General features: G+C 53.8%; 2 protein-coding genes across 11 annotated transcripts in view; one reads left to right on the forward strand and one right to left on the reverse strand.

The window, feature by feature from the left end:
- Nucleotides 1-1069: 1069 nt before the first annotated feature.
- Nucleotides 1070-21270, reverse strand: part of LOC114487153 (calcium-binding protein 4-like) — a 21857-nt gene continuing 1656 nt past the window's right edge. Inside the window, exons 1-9 of one of the 10 annotated variants that reach the window (XM_055087851.1) lie at nucleotides 19011-19517; nucleotides 18446-18558; nucleotides 17763-18077; nucleotides 15064-15217; nucleotides 14259-14884; nucleotides 12934-13239; nucleotides 10357-11129; nucleotides 3188-3362; nucleotides 1070-2048 (exon numbers count right to left, since the gene is read on the reverse strand). In XM_055087851.1, coding sequence (XP_054943826.1) covers nucleotides 1090-2048; nucleotides 3188-3362; nucleotides 10357-10482 — 1260 coding nt within the window. In that variant the 5' untranslated portion in view covers nucleotides 10483-11129; nucleotides 12934-13239; nucleotides 14259-14884; ... (2 more) ...; nucleotides 18446-18558; nucleotides 19011-19517 and the 3' untranslated portion in view covers nucleotides 1070-1089. Of the gene's footprint in view, nucleotides 2049-3187; nucleotides 3363-7049; nucleotides 8694-9106; nucleotides 10039-10356; nucleotides 11130-12933; nucleotides 13240-14258; nucleotides 15218-17762; nucleotides 18078-18445; nucleotides 18559-19010; nucleotides 19518-21270 lie in introns of those variants that run through there. The other 9 variants (XM_055087845.1, XM_055087846.1, XM_055087848.1 and 6 more) reach the window with 9 other exon arrangements.
- On the forward strand, nucleotides 15215-17769 carry LOC102977506 (uncharacterized). The gene has a single exon (XM_024129737.3). The coding sequence runs from the start codon at nucleotides 16024-16026 to the stop codon at nucleotides 16483-16485; it is 462 nt and encodes a 153-aa protein (XP_023985505.1). The 5' UTR covers nucleotides 15215-16023; the 3' UTR covers nucleotides 16486-17769.

Below are 21270 nucleotides of genomic sequence, written 5' to 3' on the forward strand. Positions count from 1 at the left end.
TCGGCTTCCTCATCTGTAGACGGCGAAGCTGCAAAGGGTGGCCCCCCGCAGGGTGGTAGTGAGTCACCCCACAGGCAGTGTGCTCACAGCAGGGCCCGGCGCCCAGGAAGGGCTGCCAGAGTGTCAGCTGTCAACACGGGGAGGACGAGTGATTTGGGCCCAGTCGGCAGGGCAGCAAGAACTACAATCCCAGTCTGTCCGGCCCCAGAGCCCGTGCTCTTCCCTTTACATATGAGGAAACGTGCATGGTGGGGAGGGTGTCAGGAAAGAGGACATGTCAAGATGGGCCGGCAGCCCTCTCTGATGACCCCAGGTGTAGTGTCCACCCCACGAAAACACTGAAATAATCTCTGACAAGCCCCTTCAGCCTTTGGGTTATCTGATGCCACCTCTGGGAGCCAGGGTTTAATGCGGAAAGCACTGTCTCTTGCTTTTGCACCACAGGGCCCTCTCCAGCCCTCACTTTCTTCAAACCGCACTTCCCAACAACTCGATCATAAATGTAAGAAATCCATGAACACAGACCAGTGTTCCTTCCCCACCATAATCGACTCAGATCTTAGGAGCTCTACATGGATTTTTAACCACCCTTCGCTGCCAACTTCTCCATTTTATTTGAAATAAATATTCAAGATTTACCTTGCCTAGACTCCTCTCTGTTCGCTACACCCATCAATACAAGAGTTCACCGCACTTCCAAAAAGCACAAAAAGAGAGATTCCTGCCTCTTTTAAACCCTGGACTTAACAAGGATCATTTCCGTTGGAACCAGAGAAAAACAGACGCTTTCTTTATTCCCCTGTGGTCTCTTTCTCCCTTTCAAATTTCCCTCCAAGAAGGTGAATACAAACGTGTTACAACTGACTCCCAGCTTTAAGAGATGCATCACCTCACCACGCTTTGGCACAGAGACAGAAGGGAACAAGAGAGCGCAGGGGAGTGGAGGGAGGGGAAAGGAGGTGGTGTTTCTCAGGAGGCCAGACCCTGGTTGTCAGCCTCCAAGAGCGCCCCTCGCCCCAGGGCCCTGGTCCACAGAGGATGGAGGTGCCGGGTGCGCTTTAGGGATCCCACGTGGAGGGCTCCCAGAGGTCACAGCGCGCCCCCCCCCCCCGGGGCATGAGCGGCCACTGAGGCTGTGACCGTCCTCCTGCCCTGCTCGGTGCACAGGGACGTCCCTGAGCCTCTGCTCCCGAGGGATGGAACATTTGGGGTTTGCTGGGCTTGGGAGCGGCCTGTGTCACCCTGGGCAAGGAGAAGGTGGGGAGGTAGGCAGGAACGAGGAGAGGAAAGGGGGACAGACAGCCGGATCAGGTCAACCAGCGAAGAAGGAGCAGTGCCCGGAGGGGCCGTGGGAACGGAGGCAGGTCCTCCGGCGCCACGCGCGGAGCCTGGACACCCTGGGTGGGGGTGGGGTAGGGGGCTGCGGGCTCCCTTGGAGACCAGCAAGCGCACGAACTCCTCGTAGCGCACCAGCTCGTCCCCGTCTGCCGCCCGGATCATCTCGTCCACTTCCTGGTCGCTCGGCTTCTCGCCCAGCCGGGTCATCACGTGCCGCAGCTCGGCCGCGCCCATCGGGCTGTAGCCGTCCTTGTCGAAGACGCACAAGGCCTCCCGGATCTGGTCCTCGGCGTCCCTGCCCTTCACCTTCCGGGCCATTAGGCCCAGGAACTCGGGGAAGCCCGCGGTGCTGCTGCTGTCACGGTCCAGCTCGCCCACCAGGTCCCGGAGCTCGGCCTCAGTGGGGTTCTGGCCCGGCGACCACAGAACAGTGCCCAGCTCCCGCATGCTGATGGCGCCGTCCCCGTCCTCATCAAACGGGGAGAAGGCGTCCTTGAACTCGGCCACCTGCTCCTCGGTCAGCTGCTCGGCCCTGACCGTTGCGGGGAGGTGGTCCTGCACACGGACGTGGCCGGGCGCCGGGAGGTGGCCGGGTGTGGGGCCGGCGGCTGGAGTTCTGGCCCCGGCTTGACTTGCTGGTGCTGAAGAAGGAGCCGGGATGTCCCTCACCGTGCACGCTCCCCACCCTGCAGTTGCCTGAAGTCCGGGTCCTGTTGGAACAGGAGTCCAGGCCCAGGCAGTGGGCCGGCCGGCTAGTTGCACTGACGCCAGCAGCTCTGGGAAAGGCCGGGCCCTCCTCCCCACCGCCCAGAGCCGCCGGGACCAGTGGGGACACCTCCAGAGAGGCTGGTAGACAGCTTCTAGAGAGATGAGTTCTGGGTTTGCCTACCGGAATCCTACCCCCGCAGTCTTCACACCCTCCACTCAGTAAAACCACTGGCTCTGAGCTCTTTCCTGCCTGCAGCTGAGGTTTTTGGCAGGAGGAAGAACAGATGTTGTCTTTGCCTGAAAGGAACTCCCTTTCCTTTTCTTTGGTTTCCAAAGTCTGAAAACCTTAGGGTTCCCAAGAGGGTTTTCAGAGGAGGAGAAAAGAAAAATATTTTTTCTTCAGATAGAAGCAGGCTGTCCCCAGATCCTACAGAGGCTCATACGTATTCCATCCACCACACAGCTAGTTAGTGAGGAAACTAACAGAAACAAGCAAGATAATGAGATACTTTCAACAAATGCTATCAAGGAAATAAAGGGTGGTGATGGAAAGCAGGTGGGGAGGTTACTTCTGCAGCGATGGTCGTGGAAGGCTTCTCTGCAGAGGTGGCCCCCGAGGGTGACCTGAGGGGGGAGAAGGGGCCTTCCAGGCAGAGGCCAACAGGTTCCAGGTCCAAAGGTGGGAGAGGCTCGGTGTGGCCAAGGGACAGAAAAGAGGCCGGTGCAGCTGCAGCCCAGGGTGAAGGGGAGAAAGCAGGAGATGAAGAAGGGAAGACAAGCGAGGTTTTTCAGAGGTAAGAGGAATTCACATTTGTTCTCCAATCCATGGGAACCCCTGCACGTTTTAGCAAGGCCATGTCTGAAAGTCTGAGCTTCTGGTTTTGGGAATGGGAATGGACAGAGCTGAAAAAAGGGGTGTTTTTAAGAGGAGGTTCTCGAGAAGGTGAAGTGGGATGCCCACCAGGTACACTCGCTCGGAGCTTGACTCCCAGGAAGCCTGGGGAAGGACCAGCCACAGAGTGAGAAGAGGTGGCTTTGCCTGTGGGAATCCATGCAAATCCAAAGTGGTGAGACCCAGAGGAGCCAACGAAGGACTGAAGGAGAAGAACGAGGCCGGATGCTGCCCAACCTCGAAACTTACTGTCAAGCTGCAGTGATCCAGACGGTGTGGTGCTGGCTGGAGAGCAGACAAGTAGCTCAGTGTAACAGAATGGGGAACCTAGAGAGGGACCCCTATCAAGAGCATCACCTGAGCTTTGACAATGGAGCAAGGACGGTCTCTTCAACAAATGGTGCTGGGACAACTGGACGTCCACCTGCCAAAAAAAAAAAAAAAAAAAAAGAATCTGGGCACAGACCTTATACCCATCACAAGTAACCAAATGGACCATAGACCTAAATGTAAACACAAAACTAGAAAACTCCTAAAAGATAACGTAGGGGAAAATCTGGATGACCTTGGGTTTGGTGATGATACAAACCCAAGGTCTGTAGTTTGAGTTTGGGCTGGGTTTAGATGATGATCTGTGAAAGAAAGTAATGACAAACTGAATGCTTTAGTCCGAATGTGTCTCCCCTCAAATTCAAATGCTGGGGGGACGTATTCATGAAATGCTGCAAGGGCAGGAACAGGAGAACCACTGGACAAAGGCGTGTAGCTGACAGCGTCCTGGGGAACCAAGGGCCAGCATCACGATGAAACTTGTGCCTGCCACTGACCCGCTGATGGACTGCGTTCTGCCTCACCTATGAAGGGTAAGTGGACAACAGGTATCTGCAGGTTTCTGGGTCATGGCCTGTGTTCTTCAAAAGGACACGTTGAAAGGGAGCTCAGTAAGGGTTTTAAACAGAGTTGCTCATGACCCACCAGGCACAGGGCTGTGACAACTAAATTGCTGCAACTCTCTGGTTAGGAAACTATGACAGAGGGAATGTTTTTAATTTCCTAGGCTTCTGTATTCTCCCCCTGCGGCCTCTCAGTGCATTGATTCCTTTCCCTACAGCATATACTTGTGGTCTTAGGACCCATTTAAACATTTCAAAATTACTGGGGACTCTAAAGAGCTTTCTAAAATGTCTGTCAATATTTACTGGGTTTGAAATTAAAACTAATAAAATTTTAAAATATTTAAATATATTTTTATGTCTTTATAACTTTTAAAAAACAAGTAAAAAACCCATTACATGTCAACACAAATAACATAGTTTTATAAAAAAATTAATTATACTGTATAAAAAATAAGAGTGGTACCTAAAAAAACCCCCCAAAAACACAGAAGAGTGGTACCTAAAAACATAATTTTGCAGATCTCTTTAATGCCTAGATTTATAAAAGCATGTCTGCTTCTGCACTTGGTCTGTGGGAAGATGTTTTGATTTGAAGTGCATGATAATCCAGCTTCACACAGCTATGCACAGCTGGCAAAGGAGAGAGCATTTAATGACCCTTTCAGGTAACTGTGGTTATTCTTCTTTGATACCATATCAAAATTTGACAGGCGGTAGCTTCTTAAAGGTTGGTTGTAGTGTGAACTCTGAAACCATGCCAACGAACTTTTCATCCCGTTACATTAAAATCCATTGCTCACTCCTGTGCTTTGAATGGATCTTTTACCCATGCATGATTCTGTGATGCTATGCATTGGTCATTTGGAAAATATTGATTTACTGAGTTCTGCAGATCTTCTGAATGTTGAATCATTGTATGTATAATTTAAAAAAATCACATTCATTAATATTACCACCAATCCCATTAGAAAAGTCTTGAAGTATTGGGAAGTCTCAAGCTCACAGTGGCAAATACAAAATCTAGAAAGTTCTAATTTTTTTTTTTTTTTTTTTTTTTTTTTGTGGTATGTCACTGCTGTGGCCTCTCCCGTTGCGGAGCACAGGCTCCGGGCGCGCAGGCCCAGCGGCCATGGCTCACGGGCCCAGCCGCTCCGCGGCATGTGGGATCCTCCCAGACCGGGGCGCGAACCCGGTTCCCCTGCATCGGCAGGCGGACGCGCAACCACTGCGCCACCAGGGAAGCCCTAGAAAGTTCTAATTTTCATTTGGACGCTGAAATTTTATTATTGCAACAAATACTGTCAGTTATTTTCCTTGAAGTGCCAGGCTCACTTCATCACTTTTTGAGAAAATGCCAAATACCAAGTCTGAGTAACCACAGTTTGTCTATCAGCTGTTTTTTCTCAAAAACTGGTGTTCCATGAAAAAAGCTTACCTTGTGACTTATGTATGCACACAAGTGCTTTTCTTACAACAAATCATACTAGACTACTCAGCAGGGTATTAAGGATGTGCATGCAAGGGTTGAAATAATAATTTTGCTACTTCTGCAAGAACGTTCTTAAATGAAGCTGGCTTTTTAAAAACTTGAGACCATGTGGTGGGAAGACTTTAATGGCCGCTGGTGCAGGAGCCTTGATTCTTGCTAAGGGGCTGGTGATTTCACCCGCCAGTGCTCTGAGCTCAGTGCAAAAAGCTGACACGGTGAAAGTTGCAAATCGTGTCTGGTATTACGAGAATAGTTGTGACCACCCAGGCTTCCTGAAAGGGTGTGGGGGACACCCTCCCCTCATATGGATCCATGGAACACACTTGGGAGGACCACAGTGGTAGAGTTGAGAATCAGGAGTGAACCCGGTGTAGATATTGCCTGGGCTGGAGGCAAGAGGCACCGAGGATGCTGGGGTCCTGGTGGGGACGGCAGGGTTGGCCTTACAGAGTATAGTGTTAATAAGGACCTCAACAGACCCACAACGAGGGGACGGCCTGCTGCAGCTACTTCCTTACAAGAGCAGATGACCCAAGGTGTTGCCTTCCCCCCTGAACTGGTGCTATCATAGCTTTTGTTAAACAGAATTTGTGCCTCTCCTGCTGGGCGCTATAGAGAAAGATATAGATTGGGATGCCTAGTCTTTTCAACCAGCTCCATTCCTGTGCCCTTCTAGAATGGGTGTGGCCGCTGGCCTCTCTCTCTCCTTCTCTCTCTCCCTCTTTTTCTCCCACCCTCCATTTCCATACAGCCACTCACCAGCCCTAACATTTACTTATCTACTTCCTTTCCCCCCAGTAAAATACAAACACCTTGTCTTAGTGTTATCAGGTTGCTATGACAACATGCCACCCCCTGCGGGGGCTCGTTAACAGCAGAAACTTATTGCTCACAGTCCTGGAGGCAGGAAGTCTGAGGCCCGGGGGTGGCCTGGTGGGGGGAGGGCCCTCTTCCAGGTTGCAGACTTCTTGTGTCCTCCATCACTGGATGGAAAGGACCTGGGCTCTCTCTGGACTCTCTTTAAGGTCACTAATCCCATTGATGGAGGATCCTCCCTCTGGAACTCATCACCTCCCAAAGGCCCCGCCTACTAATACCATCACCTGGGGGTTAGGATTTCCACATATGAATTTGGCGGGGGCACAAACACTCAGAGCATAGTACACCTTTCCAGTGGAATATTTATGGGTCAACTGCCTATTCATTGGGCAGTTACTCTGTGGCAAGCGTGTATCAGGCACTTGCATTCCTATTGTCTCGTGTCTCCACGTTACAGATGAAGGATGTGAGAATTAGCAAATGCGTGAAGGTCAGATGACCAGCAGGCTGAAAACTCAGGAACTAGACCTTCCAATTCCTACAGCTCCCCACCTGTGGCTGTTTTCTTCACAGTTCTCCCCAACTGAGTCTTAGACCTTCTTACTCAGCACCTAGAAAACCCACTCAGGAGGCGGGGGACTCACACGCAGTAGGTATCCTCCGTTGCGGGAAATGTTGGGAGACACCTGCTGGTGCAGACCCCTCCTGCCAAGCTCCTTGGGGATCCACCTGCCAACTGAGCCCCTGCATTTGATGTTTGGAAAGACCCTCAAAGTTAACATGACAAAGTGGAGCCGTTGGTCCTCATCTGAACCTGCTTCCCCTCAATCTCCCCATCTCTTAAAAAAAACCCATCCAGGTGTTACGAACCAACCCCAGAGCCACATCTAATTCCTTTCTCTCACACCTCATACCCCATCTTTCAGCTTCACCTCGACACATCCTCTGCGCCAGGCCACATCCTCTCCAGGCAGGACCCCAGCCTCGTAGTGGGTCTCCCTTTTTGTGGTATTCTTCAGTGATGTCATTTTCTGCTGAAACGCTATAATGGGCTTTCTTTGGGTCTCAGTAGAATCCACACTCCCTACGGTGGCCCTCTTGGCCACATCACCGCAACACTCTGCTCCAAGCACACTGGCCTACTTTCTGCTCCTTGAACGCTCCCATCCTGATTTCCACCTTGGTATCTTTGCACAAGCTGCTCCATCTGCCTGGACACTCTGTCCCCGACCTTCAAGCGGCCACTCCTTCTTGTCACTTCAGTCAAAAGTCAAATATCGCTTCATTGCCAAGCTTTCCCCAACCACCCACTTCTAATTAACCACCCTCCTCCACCTCATCCTTTCCGTCTTATTCTTCTCCTTTATTTTCTTCATAACTTTTGCTTCTACATTGATCTTGTCTGTGGACCTGCTTCCTTTCTGTTTCTTCCCATGTAATTTTCACAAGAGGCAAGGCTGCTTCTGATTTCTTCCCCTGCCAAGCCCTCTGCGGTAGGATGGCCCCCGCGACCAGGAGATATTTGCTGAATGAACAGAGTACAGGAGGGTCAGCCTTGCCTCCACCTGCAGAAGGATTGGACCCGTGTCTCTCTTCAAGCCCTTCCCTCTGGTTCAAACCCCATGGGGTGCCTCAAATGCTCTTGCCCAGGTGCCCACTTTATCCACTGTGTGGTCTGTCATCTCCCCTTACTGTTCGCAGGTTTGCCGAGTGGCTCTGTGGGGATGGGTGACCCCTGTGTTGACCCCTGGGAGCAGCTGCTGATGCTTTACCCTCTGTACCTCCACCTGTGGCTTCTTCCCAGTTTCACAGCCCAGCACTGATGCTAGAAAGGTGCACCCTGCCCCCATGCACACAGTCGTGCTGTCTGGGCCTCAGGAGGATGGACTTACCTCCCAACTCCCTGCAAGCCATCTGGTACCTGGCACTTTTATCTGACTTGCTCTTTATTAGGGGATGCTGGCCTGGCTCCTTAGAGAGGCCCGAGCACAGTCAGGGTGATAAGGCCTGGCAGATCCAGCGGAGAGCGGACTTCTCCCCTCAAAGCCGAATGTCCTACTGGCGTGAATCTAGAGGGACCAGGCGGAGAGAGGGCTCAGGACGGAGGTGGGAGAGGGTCCTGGGAAGCGGAGCGTGGCCCAAGGACCTGGAGTAGGGCCTCCACCTTCTCCCCTGTGGCTTTAGGGACAATCTGGGAAACTCCTAATAGCTGCTGGGAGTCTCCCCGATTCCAACCCACTCTTCCCAGGGTGAGTGCAGGGCTATCCCTCATCTCAGGCTGTCTTTGGGGTGTTTGGTCTCAGCAGCTGAAGTTCCTACCTCTGACTTTCCATCCCTAAATCTTCCAGAAATGATGAGACACGCCTGGGTTTGCAGGGGGCGTGCAGCTTGCATTGCTGTTCTGGGATCTTTGCAGTTCACATTCTAAGAAGCAACAAGACTGACAAAGACAAACACGGGACATGGTGATGAGACACCGACAGTCGAGTTCAAGGTCACCTGGGGACAGCGGTGGCCTCTGTACTGCACACACAGTCTTTTTTTTTTTTTTTTTTTTTTTTTGCGGTACGCGGGCCTCTCACTGCTGTGGCCTCTCCCATTGCGGAGCACAGGCTCCGGACGCGCAGGCTCAGCGGCCATGGCTCACGGGCCCAGCCGCTCCGCGGCATGTCGGATCTTCCCGGACCGGGGCATGAACCCATGTCCCCTGCATCGGCAGGCAGACTCCCAACCACTGCGCCACCAGGGAAGCCCCGCGCACACAGCCTTGACCAGCTCCTGCTGCTTCTTACTTTCCAGGGCTGGGAAGGGCTGTGACGCTTTGCTCTACTTCCCGACTTACATCGACCACGGGAAAAGCAACACTTTCTAGTCACGCTCGTTGCCAGGAGACGGTCTTCTCAGCTGGGGGGATGGGGGGGCTCCTTCTGTGGGAACCAGGGGGCCTGGGCCGTTCTTTCTCACCTCCCACCGAAGGCCGTTCCAGCCTCAGAGCCTGAGCCAGCTCTGGGAATGACGTTTGCTCAGTCTTGCTCTTGTGTGAATCATCAAGATTCCTCCAGGCCTGTCCCGGGCTGGGCTGCAGTTTCAGCTCAGGGAGGAGACCGTTGATCTGGATCGGAGCTGTGCATCGTTGAATTGAAGTCTGACAAATAACCAGGTACGTCATCTTCCAGGACACAGGCACTGCCTTGTGCCTCCTGCTCAGGGATCATACGCTGCTGGGTGGTTTGCGTTTATGATTCGAGGCCTCACCTGCGGAATGAAGTCCACAGAGTGTGGAAGAAGCCAAAGGCCTGGATTGTTCTGAGCGTTTCCTGGGTCTTCCTGGGTTGGCGGGTCCTCCTGGCAGGTCCTGCTGCTTTCTCCAGGCGTCTGGTCTTCAAGTCGGCCTCCAGGGTACCCCCCGGGGCCCCACCTGCCTTCAATCCTTCCACCTGCACCCTTAGTGTCTCTGGGGGCCTCATCGTGCTTTCATGCCCAAGGCGACACAGGGACATAAAGTGGCCTGTGTTTAACTGCTGAGAGCCGCTTTGATTAACTCAGGATTAAACCATGACCCCAAACTAAAGCACATCAGTGCTAAATCTCACAATAAAAGTAGCCAAACAAGTCAAAGTCTGCTTTCCTGGGAAAAGGACAATGTTTTGTGATTCCTGAGGGCTCAGTAATCTTTCCCAAGTAGCTCATCCTGCAGTCACTCACTGCCTGCCCTGTCCATGGGCAGGGGAAGGGGTTCTGGGCTGGCCTTGGGGCAGAGGCCAGAGGAGAGCAGGCTGGAGGGGCCAGGACTCACGTGTATGACACGCCCGCCTTTCAAACTTGTATCTGATGTTTTGAAAAAAATTGACAAACCGAAACTATTACAGGGACTGATGTTGCGGAGGCGCTAGAACTCCGTGCTACAAATCTCGTGATATCAAGACGCACATGGTAAGTGGCTAAGGAGGGCCGTCTGTTCCTCTAAGTCCCCATCGCCACGGGGTGGGGGGTGGGGGGCGGTGCTAATTACATTGAGGAGAACAAGCTGCTCTCCCCCGCCGGGTCTGGGACTCACTAAGAGGCCAGAAAGGCGTTGGTTCCAAGTTCCAAGCCTTTGAAGTTTACGGTGGTGATGAAAACCTTTGTGTTTAATACAGGAAGATGCGTGTGCACGTGCGCGCGCAAGGACATGCATGAGGCTCAAGCCTTCATGTGTGAATGCGTGTACCTACTGGTGAGCCCGCGAGGTGTCGAGAAAGCAGGAGGCTTGGGGCGTGAGCTGGGCACCTGGACAAGCCACCAGAAGGAGCAAAGTGGCTTGGAAAAGCACAGTTCCAGCTCCCTTTGAGGTCATTCATCCAGTGGATTTGAACTTGCTCTCGGAGACCCTTGGACTCTGCAGAGGTCCTTCCAGAGACGCCAAGGAAGCAGGAGAAGGTGAAGCGGAGCAACTCGATTTCCTTCCTTTCGGCACCGCCAAGCAGGAAAGTCTGCTTTTAACCGCTTCATCTGTGTTGGGCAAATTGCAGCTCTCTGGTTCATTGTCCTCACCTGTAAACTGGGCGCAGCGTGGCCCAGGGTACGTGCATCAATGCATGGAAGGTTCAGGAGGGTAGCTGGAACGGTAAGAGCCCAATGAATATTAACGATTATCTGTCATACGAATAAGATTTCATTTGCAAACGTGGCTCGACTGCTAATGAAATTCTGAAAGCTACCATCCAGTGCAACACCCTCATTTTCCAGACCCTGTAACCCATCAAATGTGAGCAGTTACCCAGGTCTGTACTACTGCTTAGTGAGGGACAAAAATGGGCGTCGCAGTAGGATCTCCCGACTCCAAGACAGGTCCTCTTTGTGCTGCCCAGGACGGCAGTCCTTGGGGAATGGACCCGAGGGCATTTGCAGCTGCAGAGGGAATCTCTCTCCAGCCCCATTCTCCCTGGAGGAAGGGAGAGTGTCTGGTCACCGCAGGCTCTCGAGGTCCAGCTTGGCTCCGGCACATCTGTTGAATGGATGACAAAGGCTCTGACCAAGATCACACTGCTGGGCGGAGGCTGTGCTGGGATAGAACTCAGGTCTCCCGGGACGAGTGACCGACCGGAATTGGGTGAAGGTGGGGGTGGGGGGGGCGGGCTTGGTGCCACACGTGGCCTGTGCGATGGGGAGGATGGGGCGAGAGGGCTTATGACGCTGTATCGTCAACTGTGTGGTCCCAGCATCCCAGGGAGAACCCAGGTCCAGTCCTGGCTCTGAGCCACCAACAGAAAGCCCTCCATGCGCCCGCCTGGGGACGTTGAGACAGGAGGGGTGAGCTCAGTGCAGGGTCTGTCTGGGGACCTGACATCCCACCCCCATTACCCCCTCCATCCTCCATTTCCTCACCCAGACCACAGGCTTCGTGCCTGATCTGAGTTCTTGGGAGAGAAGGGACTAAAAGCTGGAATCGCTATTTTTGCTAGTGGGGCGCTAGCAGAACCAACATTTGTGTGGTCTCTGTAACCAATTGGATGCAGGAGAGATGGGCCTCCTGGCACCTGGGAAATCTGGCTGCTCTGTGGTCAGCTCTGGAGAGCATCCCGGGGCCTGGGCAGCCCCTGACCCCTAGTCCTGACGGGGTGAAGGCCAAGGCAGCCTTTCGGAGGGAAGCCTCGGGAGAGAAGACCCTGGGCGGGTACTGTTTTCATTCCAGAAGGGACTTGGATGATGCATGACATGTGAAGTGCTGGAAGGGGAGGGTGCGCTGGGTTGGGGGGGAGCTCTATCATGGTGGCCAGTAAGAGAAAGGGCCCCCTAGGCTGTGCCCCAATCCACCCAACACCTTACTAAAAATGAAACAGGGAATTCCAAAACTGTGGCTTCTAGATACAAATAAAGTCCACTTGGAGGAAGGAATTGCAAATGCATCTCAGGGGAAAGTGGTGTAGCTTGAGGAAACAAACAAAAAACCGTGAACCCAATATTTAGAATTGGTTTAGAGCACTTTTCGCTGTAAATGATAACAGCTTGGAATATACTCCGAGGGAAATGGGCCAGTATAAATGACAGGCTCTACTAGCAAGAAAAAAAGAGAGAATCACATAACAGCCAACGCCTGCCTTTTCTGATCCTGCCTGCTGTGGAATCGAGCAGGAGAGTCAAGCCAGGATCCGGGGGAGGGCGTGGAGAGCTCTTGCCTGAACAGAACAGAAGGGCGTTAAGGTTCTAATAAAACGGAGGATCAAGGAAGGAGAAAAAGCTCCACTCTTTTCAAGATGCCAGAGAGTGGTCAGGCATGCATTCAGAAAGTGAAGAAAGCTCTTAAAGGAGAGTTAAAGGCTAGAGATCTTCAAAAAACCTGCATTGCTTCCACCTGTTCAGCAAGCACAGCCATTACTAACACGGGTGAAGAAACTGGAATAAAATTAGGGGAAAAACCTAAAGTTCAAAGAAATCTGCGTAGCCAGAGACAAGGGTCTCAAGATAGAGAGGAGGTCAAGCTAGAATCAGAGGGTAGCTTGTCACACAATGTTCTGGAAGATAGGAGAACAGTGGTAGACTTAATGAATACTGACGGCTGCAGGTGATGCTGAAAGCATATTGCAAAATGATGGCGTTCTCGGTAAAATTGTTACCAAGGACTTCATAGAGATGTCCTGAGAACCGCCTGTGTACCAAATCCACTGACCCAGTTAGCTAATTTAAAATGTAAAACTGACTCGAATCAGGTAACCAGCATCAGCTGGGCTGTGCCGCCCAGCCAGGTACTTAGTGAGAGGCAGAGAGCGGAGATTGAAACACATCTCCTTCGGGCTCATCTGTGGTCTTACCATCAATCCACAGCCCCCGCCCTTCTCTGAGTAGAGCTGTGCCCGTGCTTTGCCATAGCTCATGCAGACAGGTGTTGATGGAGTGGTTGAGCCTGGCTGCCAGCTCTCACCAGGGCTCCAAGGGCTGCAGGGGCAGGGCCTGGCTGTCCCCAGCGGCTGGCGTATGAAGGTCGGTTATCAGAAGCTGAGCTGTGCTGTGATGCGGGACAGAAGGGGTTGGGCTCTGCAGTCGGGCGAACCCAGGTGCAAATTCCCGGCTCTTCCAGGAACCTGTTTTGTGACTTCTCTGAGCCTCAGTTGCTTCATCTGGAACATAGGAGTAAACAGTGAGGACAAGATGAGATCACCCTTTAGAGCCCTTTACATGGCCCCTGGCACACAGGAGCTCAGGTGTGAATATGAATGTCACCCTCTCCCCCAGATAAATGGGGCAGAGGCATGAACGTGGCTCTACCAGGTTAGGCAATGAGGTGCCGACAGGCGGGGATGGATGTCCAAGGAAAGGGTAAAGCTGGTGGCAACTGACATCACTGAACACAGATGCAAAAGGTCCTCATCAACCCATCACCGAGGGTGGCAGGAGTACGAGGGGCCGTGTTGTATCGTGCACAGAGCTCTTCCTCACTGTCGACCAGTTAAAGCTGACACGAGGCTCCAGAGCAGGAAAGAGCAATTTCCCAAAAGAAACATTATGAGAAACACATTCTGTTTCTAGGAAACTTGGTTGGCTGGACAGGATTGTGGGAGAGAGACTGCAGCTATGGTGGCACAGAAAGGGCTCCTAGGGTCTTATGATGGGGGAGGACGGAGAGGAGACACACCAGTTGTGTAGATAAGACAAAAGCCTCAGGGCCAGCGGACGGCAAGCACTTTTTAGAATGTAAAAGAATTACGAGAGGAGGTGGGTGTAGGAGTGAATCCCATCAGATGAAAAAGAAGGCTGAGATTCGAGTTAGGGGTGAGAGGTAAAGGGCATCTAGATGGGTGAGACCGTGAACCACGGCGGTTGGGAAAATTGCAGTGATGGATAATCACTGCAAATATGTAGATGCTTTTAATAGTTAAACATCTGTCCAAGAAGAGACCTGGAAACGCATCTGCGGCTTATGTACAGGCTTTGGAAGCAAGACGCTCAAGGGACCCAGGGCAGTGGTGCTTAGACGCGGGGTAACAATAAGGGTGGGTGAGCTTGGGAACCATGAGACGGCTGGTGGGAGACAGGACCCAGCATCTACCACAGGGGAGGCGAAGTCACCCGCCCCAGGCTTGTGGGGAGCCAGCCCCGTACCCACAGCTTCCCGGGTCCAAAGCCAGTGATCAACCACCTGCTTTGTGGCCTCGGTGGGAGCGCTGTGTTCAGGGTGCGGGCCCAGCAGGGTTCCTGGGAGGGCAGCCTGATCACCCGCCGTCTCTACTGCCCCTGAAGAAGGGCACGGAGCCAGGGGTGGTCTCGCGGGCTGACAGCGACTCCCACGCGGTGTCCTCTCTCGCTTCCCGGGGTGGATCTCCCCGGGCAAGGGCAGGGCAGGGCCGTCCCCAGCGAGACTGACACAGGGGGAGGGACAGGCAGGTCCCTGCAAGTCGGGGGAGGCAGAGGAGCCTCCAAGACCTGTCCTGCAGGTTCCTCGGCGTTTCACCCACAAAACCCAAACAGCAGTGGACGCGCTGGTGTGTGTTCCCGGGTCAGGGCCCTGGGAAGCTGAAGCCACCCGCCCTCGCGCTGGCTCTGGAGGCCCGCACACCTCCCGCCAACACACACTCACGCACACACGTCACTCTTGCACAGACACACGGCTACTGTGCGTAAAGGCTCTCCCGCCCCAAGGGCTCACCCAGCCGCGCTGGAGGGGGTCACCCGTCCTGTCACAGCTGCAGGCGACTCAACATTCTCCAGGAAGGGGATGCCCCTCCTCCTGCAGGGTCCCCACGGCCCGAGCTCTTGATCTAAACTCTGCTACACAGAGCAGTGGGCAGGGATGAAAGAGGTAAGACCGTGGGTCCAGGGAGTTCCCGAAACGGGTTTCTGCGCTGAGGGCTGACTTGGTAAACCCACGAGCCAGGCCGAGTTCACAGCTTCAGCCACCCGATTCTACATCCTCCTACCCCCTGGCATCTTCAGGGGCTACCTACTTCAGCCCAGTGCTTTCCAGTCTTCCCGCAGCTCCCAGGCAGGACCCCTCTGGGGTTGTAAATGAAGGGTCCCCTCCTTCCTGGTGTCTCTGTAGAGAACCCTGGTCTGAATAGAACGGAATCAGAGAAACTGGGGAGCCAGAGGAGGAGTATTCTGCAGGGACAGGAAGGCTTCCCCTCAGCTCTAAAATCACACTTTGAACATTCAGTTAATAAACAAGTCTCAGCACCACCTGTGCACCAGGCTCTGAATGCAACCGGCTCCCTGCTTTCCCGAAGCAAAAAGGCAGGCGGCCGCATCCCCGCCTAAGGATCTGCCAGCCACGCTGGGCTGGAGAGTGATGACGCCCGCAGTGCCATTCTGGGAGAATCCCACTCAATTCTACCACCATCTGCCCTCCACCAGCCCCGCCCCATGGCATGAGAGCTGGCCAGCAGCCCCGAGAGAGAACGGGAAGTCTGGACACAGCCCTCCCACTCCTGCAGGGCCTGCCATGTCCACTGAGGGAGGCTCCCCGCCCCTTCCCACCCGTCTCTAAGATTGGGGAAGCCCTCCTGAGCCCCCTCCCCAGCTGGGCCAGGGTCCCTGTGAGAGTCACATGGGCAAAAGCCTCTGGGGTGCCGTGGTTGGCCATCGGGAGTGGGTGAGGCCGGGGTGCCTGCCACCTCTCCTGGGCAGACCGGCCGCTCCAGTTCCTGCGTTTCTCGTCTGTGGCCCGCTGTCCCTCCCTAGGAGGAGGATTTCACCCCAGGACGTGGGGTGGGTAGGCAGGCTTCCTGCTCCCTTTGCTCGGATTTTCAGAAAAGGAGGGGGTTCCCATCCTGTGGCAAGGCTGCCACTGGAGCTCTGTCCTCAGACCGACACAGCCTCGGTCCCGCCGCTTGTCCCAGCTCTGACGTGAGCCCCTTGGGCGGGTTGGCAGCAGGCTCAGAAGAAGCTCCGTAGAAGGTGCGAGAGACATGGCCGAGCAGCTGTCCAAAGAGCAGGTGGCCGAGTTCATGGAGGCCTTCGACAGGTTCGACAAGGACAAAGACGGTGCCATCCACATCCAGGAGCTGGGCGCCGTGATGCAGGAGCTGGGCCTGAACCCGTCGGAGGCCGCGCTGAAGGTGTCCGTCGCCAGGGTGGATGAGGACGGCGATGGTGTCATCAGCTCCCAGGAGTTCCTGGCAGTGATAGCCAAGGGGGTTCAGGCCCGGGCCAGAGCGGATGACCTGAGGACAGCCTTCCACGCCTTCGACCTGGACGGCAACGGCCTCATCAACGTGGATGAGCTCAAGCAGGCCATGACCCAGCTGGAGGAGGTGTCCCAGGAGGAGGTGTCCCAGGAGGAGCTGGCCATCCTGATCCGGGAGGCTGACGTGGACCGGGACGGGCGGGTGAACTACGAGGAGTTCGTGCGCGTCCTCACCCAGAAGTGAGGCCTCCCGACCGCCGCCGCCTCCTGCCCGACGGCGGGCCTGCTGCGTGGTCGGGCCTGGCTTCCGAGGTGGGGGCGCCAAGGGACAGTCTAGGTGGTGGGTGGGAGGCGCCTCCCCATGGGGACGCCTGGCCTCTCCCGGGCCTGGGGTCTGCTCTCTGCCCGGCAAGACCTCGTGTGCTTGTGCGATAGGGGTGCTCCCTACCTCGCAGGGCTGTTGGGAGGAGCCCCAAAGTGACGTGGTGATCAGAATAAAAGGGATCTGAGCTCCGAAGTGGTGACACTGTGCTTGAACGGGGGGCGTCCAAGGGCCCCAGACGGTGGGGTTCCGTGGGGGACACGGCCGGTAGACCCCCCTCCATGCCCGTGGATGAGAAGGCTGGCGAGCGCCACGGGGTGGGAGGGGGACGGAGGGGACCCGAGGGTCTGCCTGAGCTTCTGGTCAGGACCTGAGGCCGGAGCCGGGACCAAGGGCTGGGACATACCTGCACCACAAACGAAGTTTACCATCCTTTGCATGTAGCCAACTGTTCTTCAGGCTCGAAAGAAAAACGTGCGCGTGCATGTGTGTGTGTGAGCGTGTGCACGCAGGCGTGTGCACGTCCTGCCTTTGAGACATGGGATCTTCTAGAGTAAAGGTGGCGGCCCCGGAGGACCGGCCGTGCCCCCGCTGAAGGAGGTCAGGACAGTCGGGAATGGGAAGGACCAGAGGTGCTGTGATGGGTGAAGGGCGGGGGAGCTGCACTTTGGGGGGCATTTCCCAGTCAGATCTGAGGACACGGCTCAGGGAGGAAGGGCCCCCCCCCAGACCCCTTGGCTGCAGCCTCTCAGGGCCTTTCTGTGGTGGGGGGCTCTGAAGTGGCTCCCAGGCTGGGGAGCGCCCATGGAGGAGCTGGGGGGAGTCCAGAACATGGAGATGGGAGACGAGGGTCTGCCTGCAGCACCCACCCCCCCATGTCAAGTGGAGGTGCCATTTGAACTTGGGTTTCTGTGCTGTTGCTGTGTGTTTTTTAAAAACTATCTTAGCCAGGAAATTCCCTGGCAGTCCAGTGGTTAGGACTCTGCGCTTTCACTGCCCAGGGTGTGGGTTTGATAGCTGGTCGGGGAACTAAGATCCTTCAAGCCCTGCAGCACGGCCAAAAGAAAAACAACAACAACAAAACACAAACCAAAAAAAAACAGCAACAAAAACTATCCTAGCCAGAGCCAAGGCAAAGCTTCTCAGCGCAGGGTGGGGAGAGGCAGAGCCCACTTACCTGAGGGGTTATTGCAAAATACCTGCCCAGCCCTTTACCGCCCCCCTCATTCCGGCACGTGGGCGGGTGTGACAGAACTGTCCCAGTGCCGCGGGAGAGGGATCAGTCAACCCAAGTGCAGCTACGGTATCGATGAAGTTGTTCCATTTGGGGACATTTTCAGTGGGTCACTCAGTCTCCCGTAACCTCACAGAGGGCTGCCCCGTCCATCCTAGCCCCGACTCAGGGTCTGGCCGAAGTCCTTTCCTCAGGCCTGGGTTGGAGGGTGGGGAGACAGAGAAGAAAGGCAGGAGGCTCCTGTCCCTGAGGGTTCCGAGGCGGGGAGGGGCTGTAGCATCTGGAGGAGATAAGACGGGAGACAAGAAGTGGGGCACAATCGGAGGAGGGGAGGGCGGAAGCAGCAGGCACCCATCCTGGATGGGGGTGGTTCCCCCCACCCCAAGAAAGTCCCCATCCTCTTAGGGATGCAGGTCATAGAGGTTAGTTTCTAAATGAGAGGTTCCTAAAGGCCAGGCTGGTCCAGGAGGAAGTGTTCCCGGCCGTGCGTGGAAACAAGAAAAATAAAGACGTTTTGACTAACGTAATGTATTGTTTTTTAAATTCTGAGACTATGCTCTTTCTATAGTTTCTGTGTTAAATGTCCTTTCTTTCATGAAGCAACTATGATGGTAGGTGACAGTTTTGTGAGTTTTTTCTTTCACGTACTTCCTCTTAAATGCGGGGAATTCCATAAGTGCCCACCGTTGAATTTTGATGTCGTACTGTCCCGTGAGGCCCAAAGCTCTGAGAAGAATGGCTCAAGTCTGTGGAGTAGAAAACTGGTTTTCTTTCCTTAAAAACACTATTCAGTAAACTCCAAGTTCAGGGCTGGTGCTTCCTCTGGAGGAGGAGGGATCCGGGAGGCTCTCCGTCAATGCCTCAAGGTTTTGGTTCCTAGGCTGCCTGGTGCTAGGATGCTAATACAGGGATGCTATTTTATTCTCCATATTCTCGTATGTGTAAAATATGTTCTACTGAGAACAGTGCAAACAGTTCATAGACGGTTAGAACTTACAGAGGGAAGGAGAGAGGTAAAGCCACCAGCAGCCCAGGGAGGTGGGGGTCAGGCTGGGGTGAGGGCTGGGACCCCTGAGGCTCATTCCTGCCGAGCTGCTGCTGAAAAGGGTTCGATGGGGCCACAAGGCAGGAAGAAAGCAGCAGAAATATCTCTTCATCTATTGCCTGGGGAACAGAACGGGAATCTGGGGGTCTGGGAGAGGAAGTGACTTACTTCAGGCCTCAGATGAGAGAAGGGCCTGGATGGACCGCAGGGCTCCACCTGCACAGCTGCTTTCCAGGGGGCGTCCCGGTGGGCCCACCCTTGAAGGAGGGAGCCCTGGGGAGGGGTCTGGTGTGGACCAGGGACTCACCGTCTTCTTAAATCTGCCGGCCTGTGTTTTAGTGACTTTCTCTTTACACCTGACACTGCAGGGGACAGAAAAAGAGCTTCACGTTGGCTCCCGGTGGCCAGGGTGACCTTGGTCGGGGGGAGCCCAGGTTACCCAGCCCCTACTCCTGAAGCTCCCCCGCCCCATCTAGACCCCGAGAAGATAAGGAGAGCTAGAAGCCTCCCGGGAGCCAAGGCGGCTCTAGGCCACATCAGGAAACCGGGGGATCCGAAAGCCACCTCTCTGAAAATCCATTTGCTGAGACTAGTTCTGCAAATGGCCTGCTTGCTGGTATTTCCCAATTTCCCAAAAAATTATTTCTAAAGACACTTCATAGGATTACAGAGATTCACATTGGATAAGATGTTCTTAGCCTTCGTTGAATATTTCTCTGAAGTTTTGTTTAGTTTGATACTTTAGTTTTTAGTTTGACTGTGGCTTGGAAATTGAGTTGCTGTCAGTTCACCTAAACATCGAACCATAACCTGACAGAGATGAACGGTCCTTTTTTTTGGTGGGGGGAGGGTCTGATTTGGGGGAAGGGGAACCAATTCGTTTCAAGATGGAGTAGTTAAACCCTTGGAATCAGAGATGTGTGTAAGTATTATAGATGCGGTGGGCTTCTCTAATAGATTTTCAACACAGACTGCTGCTTTGGTACTTCTTTCAATTCACAGATTTGTTAACTGGCTCCATCAAAGGGATATTTTTGCATGGGTTTTAAGTATCTGGTAAATATATCAAAGTGCCTGGAATGTGAATCACGCACAAAACTGACATTTGGCTGAGCAGAACTGAACTGATACATTTACGGGAACTGGTTGGGGTGAAACCACTTTAGTGAAAACGCAACTAATCTCAACTAAAGCAAAAATTCCTCCAAATCCTTCCAGGCACTAATTTTAATGAATTATGCTACCTCTGATCAAAACAGATGTTTCAAATTCCATATACTAAATAATACATTTTCTTCATTGAATTGCCCCTGTATCTTTTAAATCTTAATTTATATCTATTCCTGACAGGCCTTCTAAAGGCCATATCAAATGCCTCCTCTTCCAGGAAGCCCTCCAGAACAGGACCTAGCATGTTGTGGATCCTTAACATATACCCTTGGAGTGAATGACTAAACATCTCCCTCTTAGTATGAGTCTCTCAAGGTGCATCTTGTATTGTAATTCCTTGTGAACAAGGTCAAGTCTCCTTCCTCAGGACCCCACATAACGCAATAAAACTCATCAACTTTTACCCTAGATTGTAAACCCATTGAGCTCAGGGCATGTGGATTTCTGGATTGGGGTTGGTTTAGTACAAACCCTCCCACCATCTGCACTAGATGCCAGGAGGCCTGGCAGGCTCCCTCCCACACGAGGCATGACCTCTGCAGGGAGGAGGTAGCTCCCGTGCTACCGAGGGGGTGAAAAGGAATCTCTACAACTTCACACTCGACGGGAAGATGTGTGACTGGAGAGAGAGGGCGCCTTACGCCCTGGCTTCTAAGAACCATGAAGACAGTCTGCATAGGATCATAACATCCCAGCTGTTCTGTATTCGGGTTCTCCAGAGAAACAGAACCACAGAACCGGTAGGGTCTGTAGAGACACAAGGAGATTTGTTATAGGAATCGGCTCATGCATTACGGAGGCGGAGAAGCCCCAGGACCTGCCCGCTGTGGGTGGAGACCCAGGAGACCTGATGATGTAGTTCAGTCCAAACCAAAGCCTGAGCCTCGGGAGCTGACAGGGTAAGTCCTGATCTTAATCTGAAGGCTCAAACCAGACCCGCGTCCAAGGGCAGAGAAGGTGGATGTCTCAGCTCAAACCAGGGAGTGAACTTGCCCTTCCTCTCCCTTTTTGTTCTGTTTGGGACCCTCAGTGGATTGGATGATGCCTACCCACAATGGGGAGAGAAATCTGCTGAACCCGGTCACATGCTCATGGCTGCTGGACACACCCTCACACACGCACCCATTAACACTGTTTCCCCAGCTCTCTGGGCATCGTTTAGCCCAGCCAAGATGACACATTAAAGTTAACCATCAGGGCTTCCCTGGTGGCGCAGTGGTTGAGAGTCCGCCTGCCGATGCAGGGGACGCGGGTTCGT

Source organism: Physeter macrocephalus, chromosome 11, assembly GCF_002837175.3.
Source record: "Physeter macrocephalus isolate SW-GA chromosome 11, ASM283717v5, whole genome shotgun sequence".
In the NCBI taxonomy this organism is placed as follows: domain Eukaryota; kingdom Metazoa; phylum Chordata; class Mammalia; order Artiodactyla; family Physeteridae; genus Physeter; species Physeter macrocephalus.

Excerpts from the sequence above, each read along its gene's own strand:
- LOC102977506 (XM_024129737.3), top strand. The coding sequence starts at position 16,024 with ATGGCCGAGCAGCTGTCCAAAGAGCAGGTGGCCGAGTTCATGGAGGCC.